The sequence below is a fragment of the Lissotriton helveticus genome, chromosome 3_1 (assembly GCF_964261635.1).
Source record: "Lissotriton helveticus chromosome 3_1, aLisHel1.1, whole genome shotgun sequence".
NCBI lineage: Eukaryota > Metazoa > Chordata > Amphibia > Caudata > Salamandridae > Lissotriton > Lissotriton helveticus.
In genome coordinates, this window is record NC_136061.1 from 544505156 (window position 1) to 544522388 (window position 17233).

The window sequence follows — 17233 nt, forward strand, 5'->3', positions numbered from 1 at the left end:
TGTAATTTTATTTACTCCACATGTAATTTGTGCACTTAATTGTACAGTGCTATTTACATTTATACTGTATCGACCTAAAAACGGTATCGTCCACATTTACGGATTTCTTCCTTATACTTCCCTTATAGACTTTCACTATTTATTTATATTTACTCCAAATGCAGCCTGATGTCATGTCTGCGTTCCCGTTGTAATTTGGGCATCCAGTAGTGTAGAGGTGTAAGCGTCTAAACCGAGGATAGGCTCGTTCTTGCACACAGTCCCGAACAAGCCCCAAAATTATAAATCTATGATATGATTTATATTCTTGGGGCTTCTTCTGGAACATGCGGGCAAGAACAAGCCTATCCTCTGTTTAAATACTTTCACCACTACACTCTTGGATGCCCAAATTACAACAGGAACGCAGATATCACATCAGGCTTACTTTTATCAAGTGCCAGGTGAGAGGCTGTAGCCTTACGGCTAGAGCGGTCGACCTAGACGCTGGGCAGCCAGGTTCCAGTCTCGGCAACATCCTGTAATCCTGTGCAAATCACTTAATTTCCCTGTGCCTAACAAAAATGAATGTGTCCTTCTGTAACGAAACTGGTGCTCATGTAAAGCGCTCTGATACCCGATTTCTCGGGTCTAGTTCCCGCTATATAAAACTCTAAAAAATAAAAAATACATATTTTAAAAAAAAGGCCAAATTGTACAACAGCTGGGATAGCAATGCAGATTTTGTTTAGCCTGATTTTATAGATTTGTAGTTTCTGAATAGTTACCGTGCTTCTGTGAAAAATGGGCATTGAATACGTTAATAGCCATGAAAAAACACCACTGAATTAATAGCTTTGTTCGACCTCCTGCTGTTTCCGATTTACTCGTTGGAAGGTAGGGTGGGGTCCTCTGATCTGCGAAAAGGGTGCTTGGTTCGGTTGCTTCCCATGTTCATGTTGCACGTACATAATGAAGTGTGGGCAGTGGCTGGTATTATTGTACGTATTCAAGAATGAGTGATGTTTGCACCACCCTTGCCTTTGCTGTGTGTCCCGTAAAACATTGTACTGATGTTATTTTTTTCTTACCAGTTGTGTGCGTCTTAATTTTGAACAGACATTTCAACATGCAAGCCCAAGTTACGTGTTTTAATCAATGGTGTTTGAATGTTTGCCCTGATCTTGACTGTGCTGCTGGTACAAAATGTGCAGCAGTGTTCGCCACCCCCGTGGATGCTGAAGGCCTGCATAGATCAAGCGAGGTTATGACATTTTATTTTTATTTATTTTCCCTCGTGACTGCAGCCAGTTATTTTTAGTATCTGTAGAGGCAAAAATATGTTATCTATTAACAAGCTGTGCAAGGCATGCATTCCCGCCATAGAAAAGAACTGAAGCCTGAAGGTTTTTCTTAAGTGGTATTTTGTACCCGACATTCCTTATACCACCTTTATCATTTCAGACATTTACCGTCTTGTGGTATACTGATGAGCAGGTGCTCCGCTTCACAGGCGTTCATACCTAGTCCTATTGCCTCGGAAAGAACATTATTCAGCTTTTCTGCACCATTCTCGGACAAAAGAAAAGAGTATGCGGAGAGAAGAATTCTCGGGTTTGTATGCTTTTTTAAATAAACATTAAGTGTTTTCGAGAAAAGAATAACCAGATAAGTTTGTCTTGTCGGATTTGATAAGTAGGTGTGCCCGTGCAAAAAATAAAATAAAAAATTAACCCCCAGATTCATCATGCTCCTCTTTTGCGAGTCCTTAATAGCGATTATTAAGGAATCGCTATTAAAGACTCGGAAAACGGGATGCATGTAGAAATCGCAAAATTTATAGCGATTTCTACATCTTCCTTATTTGCGATTCGCTAATTGCTAATCGCAAATAAGGAATGACTCCCCATTCATTCCTATGGGCCTTTGGCCCATAGGAATGAATGGGGAGTCAATCCTTGTTTGCGATTAGCAATTAGCGAATCGCATTGGCCCATAGGAATGAATGGGGAGTCAATCCTTATTTGCGATTAGCAATTAGCGAATCGCAAATAAGGATGCTATTTCAAGGGTGCCAAGGTTTCCAAAGGACACCCTGTAGCGCACCCCATAAATGGTGATTTACACTGGTGTTGCGCACACATGTCCAAAGGACATGTGTGTGTGTGTAACATCCAACTTAGAAAAATGCGCTAAAGTGCATTTTTCTAAGTTTTTGCTATTTACCACAAAGTCGGACTTCGCGGTAAATAGTGGCCAAAAATTGCGATTTCGCAATTCTAAAATGGTTCATGAATTGCATTTAAGGAATCGCGAAATGCGATTCCCTTAATGCAATCTCAGTTTGAGAAATCGCAATTATTTGCGATTTTTCAAATTGCGAGTTCATGAACCATTGAATCTCAATGCCATTTTTGCGGGCGCAAGCGGCCGAATTTTGCGATTCGCACCGTTTGCGCTCGCAAAAATGCTTGATGAATCTACCTGCAAGTTTCTTTACCCAACCTGGCATCATCCCCAACAATAGGAATTCTAGAACAGCCCTCTATCAATAAAGACTGGTTGCATGTTGATATCCACCGTGACATTGTTCGCTGGATCTTGCCAGGACCATGGCAGTACAACTGCCACCAAGTAGAATAACTTTATCAATAGCCTTCCCTGACATTTCAGTATGTCTGTACAATATCATTCTCCCCTTGAGGCTCCAGCTTAAACAAGATATAATACAATGTTCAAGTCACTCACCGACTGTCTCTTGTGTCAAGATGGACCCATACATAGAATGTGGAGGTGGGGTGCAACTGCAGTGATGATTTGGTACATGAGTGAGACCACACACAAATGGCATAGGGTGGAAGGAGGAAATGTGGGTGACACAGGGGAGATAAAAGATGTGGAGTTGGTTGGAGGAGTACATGATGAGAGTAATGGGAGGAGACTGTGGGGTAGGTAGAGGATGTGGCCAGGAACAGGTTTGGATCTGCAGTATAGTTAAACAATTTGGATCGTAAACTTTGCTGAAGTTCACGTAGAATTAGAACATTGACTCGTCTTTGTATATTGCATACTTGTAAAGTTGTACCTGAACAGGCACAATCCCCTTTTTATTTGGTTGCACCTTGTAGATCCTTTCTAACTTGTACCTCCTTAGTAGAAAGCTACTGAATGGGTACTAAATAAACATTCGTGCACCGATTGTGTGTTTTCAACCAACGTTTCATAATCTCATAGTTTTACAATATATCAACCTGCCGTTTTGGGGCATTTCTGGTAGCTGTAATATTACATAAAGTAGGTCTTTGCCTTGTATGCCATTTCAAGTCTGTTAACTGGGTAATGTCACTGTATCTACTCTATCCACGTTATAGCATGCATGTTCTATTTGGAAATACGCTTCTCTGTTGAAAAAGCCTGAAGCTGGACTCTGGCCATCTGCTCCCATTTCTGATGTTATTTGTATAATCTTCGACTTTTCATCCTTTTCCAGGCATTTTTGTGGCTGGTGCTTGACTGGCATCCCCTGAGCATGCGTGTGAAACCTCTATAATGGTGTTTCCTAGTATTTTTGGTAAAATGTGTCCTTGTATAACAGGCTTATTTTTTGTGCTTTGTCAACTTTGAGGATTAGAATTCAATCAGTGACCAAAAATGTACACATCATGTTATGTGGCTTTCCTTATTTTGTTTCTCACTTGACCATACTTGAAGCTTCATGGACATGTGATGTGGACACTAAAACTAAGCATCCAGCTCTACAAGATGTGTAACTGCCTGTTTTGAATAGCGAACGAGAATAGTCCGCCTACATCGTGAATACCTGTCTGGTTAACTCCTGAGTGGTTTGTGCTGTAGCTGTTTCTGTAACCTTTGAAGTTGCAGTGTAGGTGATAGTGATGCCCTTTAACAAGATGCATTACTTCTTCACAGCTTTGTGTATAAACAGTTCTCTCAGCCAAGAGGAACTACTGCCACTTTTACCATCTTGCTAAGACACAAGAATCATTGGCACCTTCTACAGTCCATTATAAAAATTTGGGCACCAGTTGTTTGCTGTTACATGCCAGTCCTATAGATCTTCCTCTCTCAAGTGGTCACATTGTTGAGGTCTGTGCCTGTCTGGGCTCTATACTGGTCTTTTGCGGATCGAGTTGTACAAAGGCTGAGCTATGGTGAAAATCTTCTTTCTTGTGTGACAGTTGTTTTACACTGAATCTGCAAGTTTAATCTTCTGTAAATCTACGTGTGAACTCTACATCCTGTGATCCTCATTGTTTATAAGTGAGGTCTTGCTACCACAGTTTGTCGAGTTGGGCAGTTTTATTAGCAACAAAGAAGCAAGTTGCAGCAATCAAGAAGAAACCAGCATTGGCATAGCCAATAGGTTTTGCCTTTGTGACCTTATAAGTGTTTAGTCATGCAGCACTTTATCCATCAAATTTAGAAGAGCTAATGTAGCCTTATGGCTAGAGCGGTCAACCTCGAAGCTGGGGAACCGGCTTAGTCTCTGCAACAACGCTCAACATCTTGTGATATTTGGCAAATCACTTCACTTCATCTCCCTGTGCCTAACAAAAAGAAATGAATGTGTCCTTGTGTAACAAAACTGTTATGTAAAGCGCTCTGATACCCAATATTTTCGGGTCTAGTGTGCGCTATAGAAAACTCTAAAAAAAGACAACAAAATTTGACCTGTGTTTCTGTATGATGTCAAGCATTTCTGTGTACCCGAGGTGTAGGGTTTTAAGGATACTGTAACCATCATGTGAACACAGCCCAAGACTACCGAACAAGTTTCAGTCTTAAAGGCAGAGCTATGTTCCCACAAGGGACTATGTGTTGGTATTGGTTGCCCTCTGCTCTGGATGGTTCTGTGCTGGAGTGTAGCGCGACATGCAATGAGTTTTGCATTTGCGAGAGTTGGAGCTATTGGCGTTATTAATGTTAATGTTTTTACTGATGTGTTTTGAATTGTGGATGTATGTGGTGTGTAGTGAAATGATGTGGTATGGTGTGCAGTGGAATTGTGGATAGTAAGTAGTATGTAGTGTACTGGAATTATGTGGAGTGGGACTGTGTTATGGAGATTAATTATGTGGTATGGTATTTTGCGGAGTATTATGTAATGGATTTTAATTATGTGGTGTGCTGTGGAATTGTGGTGTGTATGTGATGTGTTATGTTTTTCTGTTATTGATTTGTATTATGTGGGTTCTTGTTGAAGTATGTGGTGTGGAATGAAAACGTGTTGAGTTGATTTGTGTTGCGTGGAAGTGTGTGGCTTTGAGTGAAAGTATGCTGATTGGAATTAGGTGGCATGGTGTGGACTGTATTTACACTTGTATGATTTATGGTCTTTGTTAACTATGTACATGTGATTTAAAGAGCTCGGACACCCTACTTTGGGATTAGTAGCACAAAAAAGAATTAAAATGAAGTTCTAAGTCCATCAATATTTGTAGAACTACTCTTAAAGACATATCGGACATTCTTGCAGTACACCCATACCTCATATATAACGGATAAACAAACTGAAAAACATGTCTCCAAATACTAGTTTGTTTTAAAGTACTTGTGAAGTGATAGTCCGTGTGCCTTTATTTCCTTCCATTGCATTGCATTGCATTGCAATGGCAGGGCCAGAGGAATTATGCAAATCTGCAGCTGCAAAAGTGTCCGCATTATTGTGGATTCGACACACTTGCCACCTAATCGAGCATCTTCTGCATATTTTGCAGATTTTATCAAAACATATTATTTCTGGCTCAAATGGATCAAAAGTTACTAAAAACGCTACCACACGTCTTGCCGCGCAGAAGCACACCTTTTGCGAGACAGGTCACCTTTCAGTTTATGATTACTGTATTTAGGTGGTAAACCGGTGTAGAAGGGAGACCTTTGCCCATATAATTGTTAACGTGTAAAAATAGCGAAGTAATTCTGCTATAAAAAAATTCTATTTATTACCGTCTTAATTTGCCGTTTCTTGCGATAGAATTTAGACTACACTGATGCATAATTCTAGTGCACCCAGTGTTACGCTACCAATATCTCCGAACCAGGACGACACTTGAACAAAAGGATGGCTGATGGCTTTGCATTGAGTCCAGTTAGAAGTGTAAACAAAAAAAAAGCGCCCGCTCCCACTAGAAGGCTGCTGCTCAAAACTTAAAACAGATAACGTGTGGGCGCTGCCTAAACTGTCCCAGTGTCCGCAAATTACACGGGGACACATTCCGCTTCTTTCACTGGGTGAAGCTGAGGTTTGGCCCAATCACAGATGCTGGATATCAGATGGATTCTCCTCATTTCCTTCACACGTCCGCAAAAAAATTGTTAAACTATCCAATTTGTATCCAGCTTCTCTGTGTTCTTTAGAAAGGCAGCAAATGGAAATTCCTCAAGTTTGTGATTGAAAGGAATAACAAAGGCATAGGGAAAGCAGGAAAAGGTTCTACAAGAAACGTCCCTCAACGAGTACGTCAAGAGAACTTTACAGGAATGTGGGAAACCAATCCAGCTCCAGCGAACCTGAAAGAGTGGATTCTCTGGTGTCAGCCCTCAGGAGAGCGGGGAGGTGCCGCAGGAGGAGTGTATTTTTGGAACCGAGAAGGACACCGTGCAATGGTTTTACCTCCGGAGCTGTCAAGCTGCACTTAAAAAAATAAAAAAAAAAAAAAGTTCGGGGGACCTTTTAGGAGTACATGCTCTGCTTCGGTGCAAACCAATAATAAGCATTGGGCGCGCAGCCATAAATGTAACGGGCCGTGAAAGTGGACGCGTTCTGTGGTGTGGGAGAAGCGTAGTGAGGTAAGGCAGACGGTGCCGCGAAAGTGAAAGTAATTGCGGCTGGTAGGATGCCCGGGAGATGGCGCATGTGCTGGTAACCGCTTGCTGGTGCCCAGAGAAAGCCTTTTATAGCATTTCAAAAAGCCAGTTACTAAATGTCTCACCAGGCCAGCCATGATCTGACTCTAGCGAGACCTAAAATTAAAGATCTGTCAGTTTCTTATAACTGCTGCTAAGCACAGAAAGAGAGGACTGCAGTTCGGTTCTGTTTGTTGTAGTTGGACCCCGACACGTTTACAGAAATTCAAAAATACTGGTTAATCGCAACAACGGTCAATTAATAAGTTGATAGTCATTACGTGGATTCAGCAATTCAAAATACATTTCTCATTGATGTTGTTTACTAGCTGTGTGGGTTTAACTTACCAGTTTGAGCGGCCTGAGAAGCATTGACTAGCTGTAGATTAAGTGTGGCAGCACGTGGAATAAAGTAGCAGACTGAATTACCCTCTCCCCAGCTCCAGCAAGGCCAGGCAAACAAAAATAAGATGTGTTTTCTCATTGAGTTAACACATTCGACAAACTGCATGCTCCTATGTATTTGTCTTCCATATGCCTTCATATTCATAGACTGGTCAAGTGAACCTTCAAGGAAGCCATTTCAACCTAGGGTTCAGCTCTATCCAACTAATGTTTGTGTTAAATTAAAAGACTCTTTTGTGAAATGATTGACAGTATCTTTACATAGCTAATAAAATCCGCTTCTAATTTCTGACCTGTAATGATGCAGGCACCTCTAGCGCAAAAGTTAAATGTACCAGTTCTTCATGCATCCTTATGACTTACTGAATGTGAATGATTAAAAAAATAAATACATTTGGGTTTCTCGTTCAGTGTTGTATCTTTTTGTATTACAGCATTATAGACGGCTGCAAATGGTACACTGGTTGTTAAAGGCCCTGAAACTGAATTTTTAACAAGGGAAGGATATTTAACAACTGGTATGGTCGAAGGCAGAAGACCTATAGATGGTATTGATCACCCCCTGCAATAAATTATAAGCATATTGCAAATAACCAAGAAGTCCTGTGACTATACAGAGGAGTAAGGCCAAAGGCAGCATTTCTTTAGGTGAGCATGGAAATTAAAGGGGACTTGCAAAATCCTTCTAATATACGGCATATGGGATTTTATTCCTTAATCCACGATCACCCTTCCCACACATCTCTTAAATTCTTAGTGACTTGATCCTTGATGTTCTTTGCAGACAAGAGGGCGGACAATTAATTAGTACTGAGAAATAAAGCACACCAAAAAGGAGTTGGTAATGTTTGCAAAAAGACTCCGTTTAATGTAAATCTGGTTAAATAAATGCTATGAATAAGATAGAATCATTGACTGTTTCTACTCCATCTTTTCTGTTATGTCCTGTAGCATGCAAGAAAACATATTGCCCAAATAGCTCCTTTCTGCTGATCACTATTTCGTTTTAGAGAAGCCTATCTGAAAAAGGAAGAGAGAGTTCCTCACCGGTCAACAATGTGCCTTAAAAATGCAGGGGAAATCGGGTATTTAATAGGATGATCCCATTAAGGTCAATGGGGTATCAACACTTATATTTTTTTTTGGATCATGATCCAGGTTTAAAAAGTGGAGGACTACATTAAAATTTCTGGAGGTATTTTGTTTATTTAAAGGTAATATGTGAACTGCCTTTCATCTTGGTTGCTTGATCTGGCCGTAGGCATTGTGATGTCCGAACTCAACTGTAATAACTTATTACAGCGGAGCAGCTCCATCATTTCTTTATTACAGGTAACTCGAAATGTCACAACTCACCTGTTATAAGGAAATTAAATGCAGGCTTTAATAAAGGGCATGCAGCCTCCCATGTATTAAAATGCTATTATGTTTTGTTAGCTACACTTCTATAGCGCATGACTCACCCGGGGGCATCTCGGCGCTTACCTAGTGAAAAAAAAAGACAGAAGTCGGAATCAATTAAGGGGTATGAGTTAGAACAAAAAACGTTTTTAACTGTTTCCTGAAAACCAGGTAGGAAGTGAATTTCCGTATGGCCATTGGGAGCTGATTCCAGTACCTAGGGGCATTGTATGAAAAGGCTCTACCCCCGGTACGGCTAAGACGTATACGGGGTACCTTTAGGAGAGCTAATGAGTTGGATCTGAGATTACAACTCGGGATTTGTTTTGTAAGTAGAGAGGACCCTTACCATTCAGCGCATTAATGGTAAGGGAACAGATTTTTAAAAAAGGACAGTTTTTTTCACTGGCAAACAGTGAAGCTCTCTCAGTAAAGGGTGAAGAGTAGCCAGGAGAGGGGGGGGGGGGGGGGTGGGGGGGGTTAGGATCATCCTTGCCGCAGTGTTTTGAATCACTTGTAGCTTGGCTAGCAGTGTCTCGCCCACTTCCGCCAATAGTGCGTTTCCGTAGTCAAGGTGACTCATATTCGCATGGACCACTGTTTTTCGATGTTTCAATGGCAAGTAAGGGCGTATCTTGCGTAGAAGGCGTAAACTGTAGTAACAGGAACTAATGATGGTTGTGATGTGATCCTTCATCGTAAGTGTCTGGTCCAGTTTTAGTCCAAGATTTTTTACTGAGTGGGTTGGATTGGCGGCCGCTCCCAACTGATCAGGCCACCAATCAGACTTCCAGATGATGGAAGCCTTACCCAAGAGCATAAGCTCGGTTTTTGCGGGGTTTAGCTGGAGGCAATTTTTCATCATCCAATTTGAGATGGCAAGCATACCTGCTGAAAATAGTGTTTTCTCATCTTCGGGATTCAAGCCGATTGGAAACAGCAGCTGAGTATTCTCAGTGTAAGAAATTATTTCGAACCCAAACGGTTCGACAATTTTGGCCAGAGGGGACATATGAACATTAAATAGTGTGGGCTTAAACAGGAGCCCTGCGGCACACCCTTATCCAGCCAAAATTTCTGGGACAAATATGGTCCTAACATTATGGTTTGCCATCTGTCTGACAGGAAGTTTGAGCCATTTTAGGACTAGTCCTCGGATGCCACATGCGTGTAGTCTCTCCACTAGCAGTCAATGGGAAATGGTATTGAATGCCGCGGAGAGATCTAGGAGGATCAGCACCACTGATCCTCCCGCATCCATAATCTGCCTCACGGAATCAGTGACTGCCAAAATGGCTGTCTCCGTACTAAAACCTGGGCGAAACCCAGATTGTGAGGGATCGAAGATCTTTTTAGATTCTAGGTAGGAACTTAATTGCCTATTCATTATAGTTCCCAGTTTCTTGCCCAGCAAAGGTAGCCAAGATCTAGGTCTGTAATTGCTGAGCACCTGGGGGTCTGCAGTAGATTTTTTTCAAGATGGCACGTACATAGGCTTCCCTCCAAACGGAAGGGATTATGCCTGATTGAACTGAACAGTTAAAAATGTTTAGAATTTACGACACACAGCTAGGAGAGTGAAGGGCCATAGTTTTAGGTGGACACAGGTCGCCTGGTGAGCCCGATTTTACAGACGATAGTAAATTAGCAATCTCGTCCAGCTTAGTTATTTCAAACTGGTCAAGAAAACATGCAGATGATGTTGCCAACTCATCTGATCCAGTCATTGGTACTGTGTTCTGAGGTTCGGTAGTTAAAAAGTTTGCATAGATCAGTGAGATTTTTTTCATGAAAATAGCTTGCTATTGAATCGGAGTTCCTGAGACTCAACTGGTGCCTGTTTGCAGGCTTGAGGTGACACAAAATCTTTAACTATGTTGAATAAAACTTTGGAAGAGTTATTGGACTGATCGATTTGCTTCAGAATATAGGTTCGTATGGTTTTTTTCATGTTATGATGGTAGCTAGATAGAGCTGATTTGTAGGCTTGTCTGTCCGATGAGTTTTTAGTACTTCTCCATCGTCTCGCTAGCGTCTTACAATTGGATTTGTCAGTTTTCAGCTCGCCTGTGTACAAGGGGGCAGATTGCCGCTGCTGGGCTGGGCTCTGATTTTTTTGAGGGATACCTAAAACTAGTGCTGCCACTAATTTGGAGTTAAAACTTTCCAGCAAGCCAGAGGCATCAGTCGTTTGAACCCTATTCCCTCGTATGGGGAGCACCTCCTTAAAGGATCCCAGCGTAAGTTTATGCCAAGGCCTGCGTAGTGCCTTCTTCTTCCGTTCCAAATGTCCCGAAAAAATAAGAACGGACGGTGGTTGATAAGTAAACATGACCATAAAATGGTCAGTCCACGTTATGAGATATGGAAAATAGCTGCGAAGGTGCTCCATGTTGGTGAAAATTCGTTCCAGGGCGTGGCCAGCCAGGGGAGTAGGACCAGGAACCCTTTGGGAGAGACTGAAAGGATTAAGACTGGATATGAGCTACACGGCACTTAATCTTTGTAGGGTCCATAACGTTATGAGTAGAATACCATATCTTCAAGAAGACGCAGCTATCCTTTCCCTCGACGCCACACTAGCCTTCGACTCCATAGAGTGGTCGTACCTTTTTGAAGTCCTACTTCGTTATGGTTTTGGTCCCAAATTCATTCAATGGATCCGATTGCTATATACTGATCTCTGGGGTCAGGTTTATGTTAATGGTCATACATCCAGAAAATTTCCTCTACATAGGGGTACTGGACAGGGATGCCATCTGTCTCCACTACTGTTTGCGCTTACCCTGCAGCCTCTGGCCCATTGGATTAGAACTGACACCTCCATCAGAGGCCTCCGGTGGAATGATGATACACTTGACAAGATCTCATTGTACGCAAACGACATCCTCCTCTACGTCTCTTCCCCCAAATCCTCTATCAATAGTCTATTGCACGTCATCACTAATTTTGGCAAATATTCGGGCTTCTCCATTAATTGGTCCAAATCAGTCCTATACGGGCTACGTGGCCCATTCCCTCCTCTCCCGAGGGGATATTCGATCGATGTAGCACAAGACAGGTTCAAGTACCTTGGCATCTTTGTCACCCCAGACCCCAACATCTTCTATGACCGTAATCTCAAGGGCCCATTACACAGACTTCATAACGACATATCGCACTGGAGATCACTCCCTCTCTCTCTCCCGGGCAGAGCAGCCCTTTTTAAAATGCTTGCACTTTCTCGCTTTTTGTATGCCTTGCAAAACTACCCATTTCCCATTGCTGAATCCTATTTTAACGCTCTCGAGGGAGACCTCCGCCTCCTCCTCTGGGACGGTGGTTCCCCCCGCATTGCTCTTTCCTCGCTCACGCAGGAATGGTACGATGGTGGTATAGCCTTGCCCAATGTCCGACTATACTATTGGGCTTCTCAACTGGCTGCTATTAACTCTTGGCTATATGGTCCACCGACGAATCCTGCTTTCCACCTAAAAAGATATCAGATGGGCCGAGAAGGCTACTTTCGGGCCCTATATGGTAAACCTTCCCGCACCCGCTATATAGGCCCGATGTCACAGACTCTGACAATTTGGCACCGAGCAAACAGGCGGCTCGGCTGGTCTGACACTGACACTATCCACTCAGCTCTGGACCTCACATCTGCTAGGTTCCCTCTGCCACTATCAGGGCTTTGACAAGTGGGACATGATCGGCATCTCTTCCCTGGGAGACATGCTCCACAAGGGAAAACTATTAACATTCATTGAACTCCAGAAGAAATATGAGTTAGCACAATCTGAGGCCTTTCGCTACCTCCAAATCAAGCATGCCATACTTGCTAATGTCCCTGATCTCTCTTCTATTCCACATTCCTCGCCTCTCGAAGATAGACTCTTATCAGAACCACTCCAAACCAAGGTGATTTCCCTTACCTACCGCAAGCTTTGTAATAACATGCCCAACACCTTCCAACTTCTGAGAGAAAAATGGCAGGGCGACATTGGTACCATAGATGATACTGAATGGCAAGCGGCCCTGATGTCCCCGCGTGAATCAGCCATCAACCACAGATTTAGGCTCATTCAGCTAAAAATGCTACACCGAACATACATGTCCGCTCCCCTCCTAGCCAAAATTGATAAGCGTGCGACAGACCTCTGTCTCCGTAACTGCGGGCAGGTTGGTACCTTCTACCACATTATCTGGGAGTGCCCGATGATTCAAGACCTATGGAAACGAGCTGTTCGTAAGATGTCTGATGCACTGAATAAACCTGTTCCCCTGTCTTCCAAGGGAGGGCTCCTTAATATATGGGGCCCACAGACCTCACTGCACTGGAACGACAATGGGCGGCTCTAGGCTTTCTCTTACTAAAACGCGAAATAGCAATGCACTGGGGCTCGCCAACTAATCCGCTCTTGATCAAATGGGTCGCTGCAATGTATGTATGTTATCTGAAAAAACTGTATACAAGGTCAGGGGATGTCCTAGTACTTGGGATAAGAAATGGGGACATTGGAATATTTATAGAGGCGAACTTTGTACTTCTCCTACGACTGAGATGGCGATGGCCCGGAATGGTCCTCCCCGCACTGGTACTTGTGATGCACAGCTGTAATGTATGCTTTCTATGTCAGTTTTGTACTTCATGCACTTCCTCTGCTTTTGTTCAATAAAATATTTTAAACAAAAAGACTGGAGATGAACTTATTTACCTCTGGGTTGGTAAGGTCTTCCCCGTAAAAATTGAAGTCACCCAGCAGGATAAACTTACTGGAAGCCAGGACCTGCATGGCAATAAGTTCAATCAGATAGTTGTCAAAATTTGCTCTCTGGCCTGGAGGTCGATAGATTAATGCTCCGTTCCAGGCGTCCGTAGGGGACATGGTGATTGTAAAGATCCCCGATTCCAAGTTGTCATTGCCTAAGGTGGACAACCATTGCACCTTTAGATGTTTTTTAAAGGCGATAGCAATGCCTCCCCCTGTTTTGCCCACTCTATATAGGTGGATAAATTTGTAACCCTCTGGGATGGCCAACTTAATGCAGGGATGGTTAATTGGTGTTAGCCAGGTTTCAGTAATAAAACAAAGCTCGGGGGAGTGGGAGGAAATCATATCCTATATCTCAATCGGGTGTTTAGCTAGAGGTCGTATGTTACACAGAATGTACTTGGGGATGTTAGAAATTTGGCCAGGTTTGATTAATAGGTATGGGGAACATGTAGTGGCTGGAATGCTCTGGAAGAGACTGGTTCTACAAACTTCCGGACCTTCGAGGGCCATAGGAAACTTAGTAGGGCAGCATATTTTGGGAGAGTGGTTCGTTAATCCTCTCATGCCAATATCACGTAGGGTCGTTCTGAAATAGGTTATGCAAGCTGTTGTCAGGGCGGCGTTCCTAATTTGCGCAGCGTTTCCTGCCTCTGAGCTCTATCGGGCCCTGACGGGCTTGCCTTTGGTGCGTATTCGGAGCGCCTGTTGCGCGTGCGCAACAGTGCTGTCATTTATAGTATCAGGGCGAAAAACAACGGGCCCGCAAGCAGTGGTTCCCCCAAGATGGCAGCTCCGAGAGATTCTGCGCCTTTCCCCGGTCAGCGCCTAATCGGCTGAGAGGGTAAGAACATGATACACAAGGCACAATTAAAAAAAAAAATAGTAACAAGGTGCAGTTTTTAAAAGCAAGATGGAAGTGTTTCCGAATGCTTTAGAAAGATTCCCGGCTTCCGCCTCAGGAATCGCCAAGTGTGGGCGCATGCGCACTAGCGCTATATTTATAGTATCACGGTGAAAAACAACTGGCCGCAAACAGTGGTTCCCCCAAGATGGCGACTCCGAGAGATTCCGCGTCTTTCCCCTGTCCTGGGTCAGCGCCTAATCGGCTGAGAGGGTAAGAGCGTGATACACAAGGCACAATTGGAAAATAGTATTAAGGTGCAGTTTTTAAAAGCAAGGGCTAAGTGTGTCCGAATGCTTTAGAAAGATTCCCGGCTTCCACCTCAGGAATCGCTAAATTATGACATAATTTTACTCCCTAAGGGTAACATGTTCTAAAGTGAAAAGGGAGAAATGTTAGAGCAGATAGTTGGTCTTGAACCATTCAATTGTTGTCTTAAATATTCTAGCTATATAGAACAGTTTAAAAAAAAAAAAAAAAAGATTACAATCCGCTTTGGCACAAGTCAAATTTTAGTTTATAGTGCTGATCTGCATGATGAACTAGAGCATTTTTACAGCAATGTAATCCAATTAAACTTTGAGGCGTACACCTCCTTAGGTTAAGAAGTTCAGTGGGTGAGTACCATGTTATCCTTGCTACTACTCTACCTCTATGACCAGCCACGTTGCTTGAAAAGCCCAGTATGGGTTTTCTCAGAAGAGAAAGGACACAGGAAGGGCCTCGTCCTAAAGGTGAGTTCACAAAATATCCAGCAACTAAACTGAATTTCATAAACTTGAAAGAGCAGAATTGTGCCATTCTAACGACGTGTAGGTGAGAGAGACCAGTTCTGCTAGATAAGAGAGAGTGGCCCATCTTGATAAACAGCACTTAAGTGCTGCAGTGCAGAAAAGAAAACCTCTTGGAGGGTCATTCTTCATGTCACATAAAAAAAAATCGCAAGCAAATAACTGCACACTCACTCTAAGGAAAAGGGACATGAACTGTTAAGAGAGGCCTAGTCTTCAAATCTGCCTCCAGCAGATGGGGAAAAAAGACTTAGAGGACTAGAAAGTCTTCACCTGGAGGCTTGTACACGTATTTCCCTGATGTCTCCGGTCTGTGCCGGGGGTCCCAGGATGAACTATCTGCTGTTTGGCGTGAGCGGGGGAGAATTGCACCTAGTCTTGTGTATGTATTTGCGCTTGTAAAGCGCACTGCTACCCGTCCGTAGGTTTCCTGGTGCTGTATAACTCTAGGGAACCCGTCCTGGCTTTCCCTGTGGGATGGTCCCTGCTGGGAGTCCCCAAGGTGGAGCCAGGCATTCCCCGGAATTGATGGGGCCGTTGTGGAGATTAGGCAAGCTAATGCCCAGCGTTGCTGAGTGGAACCTCTGATTAGCGTGAGCACCGAAGCGAGAATTATCGAGTCCGCTGACCCAAGTCCACGACCCTGCCGCGTCGGGAATTGAACCCTGGTCCCGGGCCGACTTCTGCTCCCGGGTCTCCCGCCTCTAACCAGTGAGCCACACTACTCCAGTCTTGTTTGTCCATTCTCATTCCCCACAGTTGACTCAAGTAAAGTTTAATGGAGGTAAGTCTGTAGAGTAGGGAAGTTCATTCAACTGCAGACGTTTTGTAGTGGGACAAATCTTATTTCATATTTGTGGCCAATATTAATAGACTCTGTGTCAATGATTCATACAATGCGTTATTGCACGTTGGCTATTGTAACATTCATGTTGATCTACACATTTTCCGTGTGTCGTATCAGTTTTTCTTTACAAGTTAACGTTTGATGAGAGATGTGTAGCAGCTGTTCCTGGTTTATCTGATAAAACTGTTGCTCTATATAAAGATACACTGCAAAGAGTAGAGTCCGATGTCTAGTTGGGTGCATCCTCTTTTTCTTAAGTTCTGTCAGAGATAACGATGATGCCTGAAAACACACCATGCAACAAGTTCCTCCTAAAAAGGTCCCCAAAGAATGAAAAAGCCCAATCGCAAACTCCCAGGAGAATTGAGCCAGGAGCAAGAAGCTTCTAAAGTTGACAGAAAAGCCGGAGCTGAAGATGAATCTAGAGCCATAGGTACTAGAATGTCCTGGGAACGTTCCAAAGGCAAGCGAAAAAATCTTGGACAAAAATAGAACCAGGGGTGGAGAACGCAATGAGAAAATTATTCCAGCTTGCATTGCGAAAAGTGTTGAATACTTCCTTCTACGGAGGTCAAAGAGGAAATTATCCCATACTATCATTCATCTGCTTTGAATTGGCCTGTTTGTCACATGCCTAAATTAATGGCTGCCAATTTAGACTGGGACTTAATTCTTCAACTAAGCCCCAAAGCCTTCTGCAACACATCGAGGTAGCTGCCTGGAAGAAAATCATGCCAGCATGAGACTCAACCAGAAGATTCTGTGTTGTGTGATGGCCCCCTACAGAGAGGAGAGTGTTAACCATAGCTTAGTATACAAATAACAACAATGGTTCCCTTGTGAGTCATTTGTAAGCTTAAAATTCTAATACAAAAAAGAGCAGTATGTATCACTTGTACTGAAGATTTTTTTTCATGGAAATTTGTTTAGTCCGTTATTTTTATAAAGAGTACAAAAGTCAAAATTGCAGCGTTTTCCCATATTGACGACTACAATGTTATCTCGAGTTGGGTTGGGGAAAACAGATCCCAATCAGGAGAGGAGGGGGGGGTCCAACATACATTTTCGTAGCCTGAGACAAGAGGTGAACTCCTGAACCTCTCTCATCACTCTTATAGGGGGCCACAATCTGAACCCAATTCAACCTCCGTAGCCAAGTAAGATGGGGACTTATGACCTACACGCATTCGGATTCCTGTGTCCTATCGGATAACATGTGCGAGTCAGATTCTCCCCCTGCTCACTCTACCCTGTTACAGCCACACCGATGTCCTCGCCGCTCCCA

General features: G+C 43.2%; 1 protein-coding gene across 1 annotated transcript in view; it reads left to right on the forward strand.

Moving 5' to 3' along the window:
* COQ10B (coenzyme Q10B) overlaps positions 1 to 17233 on the forward strand; it is a 147244-nt gene that overhangs the window by 12383 nt on the left and 117628 nt on the right. Inside the window, exon 2 of the mRNA XM_078680437.1 lies at positions 1444 to 1593. Coding sequence (XP_078536563.1) covers positions 1444 to 1593 — 150 coding nt within the window. The remainder of the gene's footprint in view (positions 1 to 1443; positions 1594 to 17233) is intronic.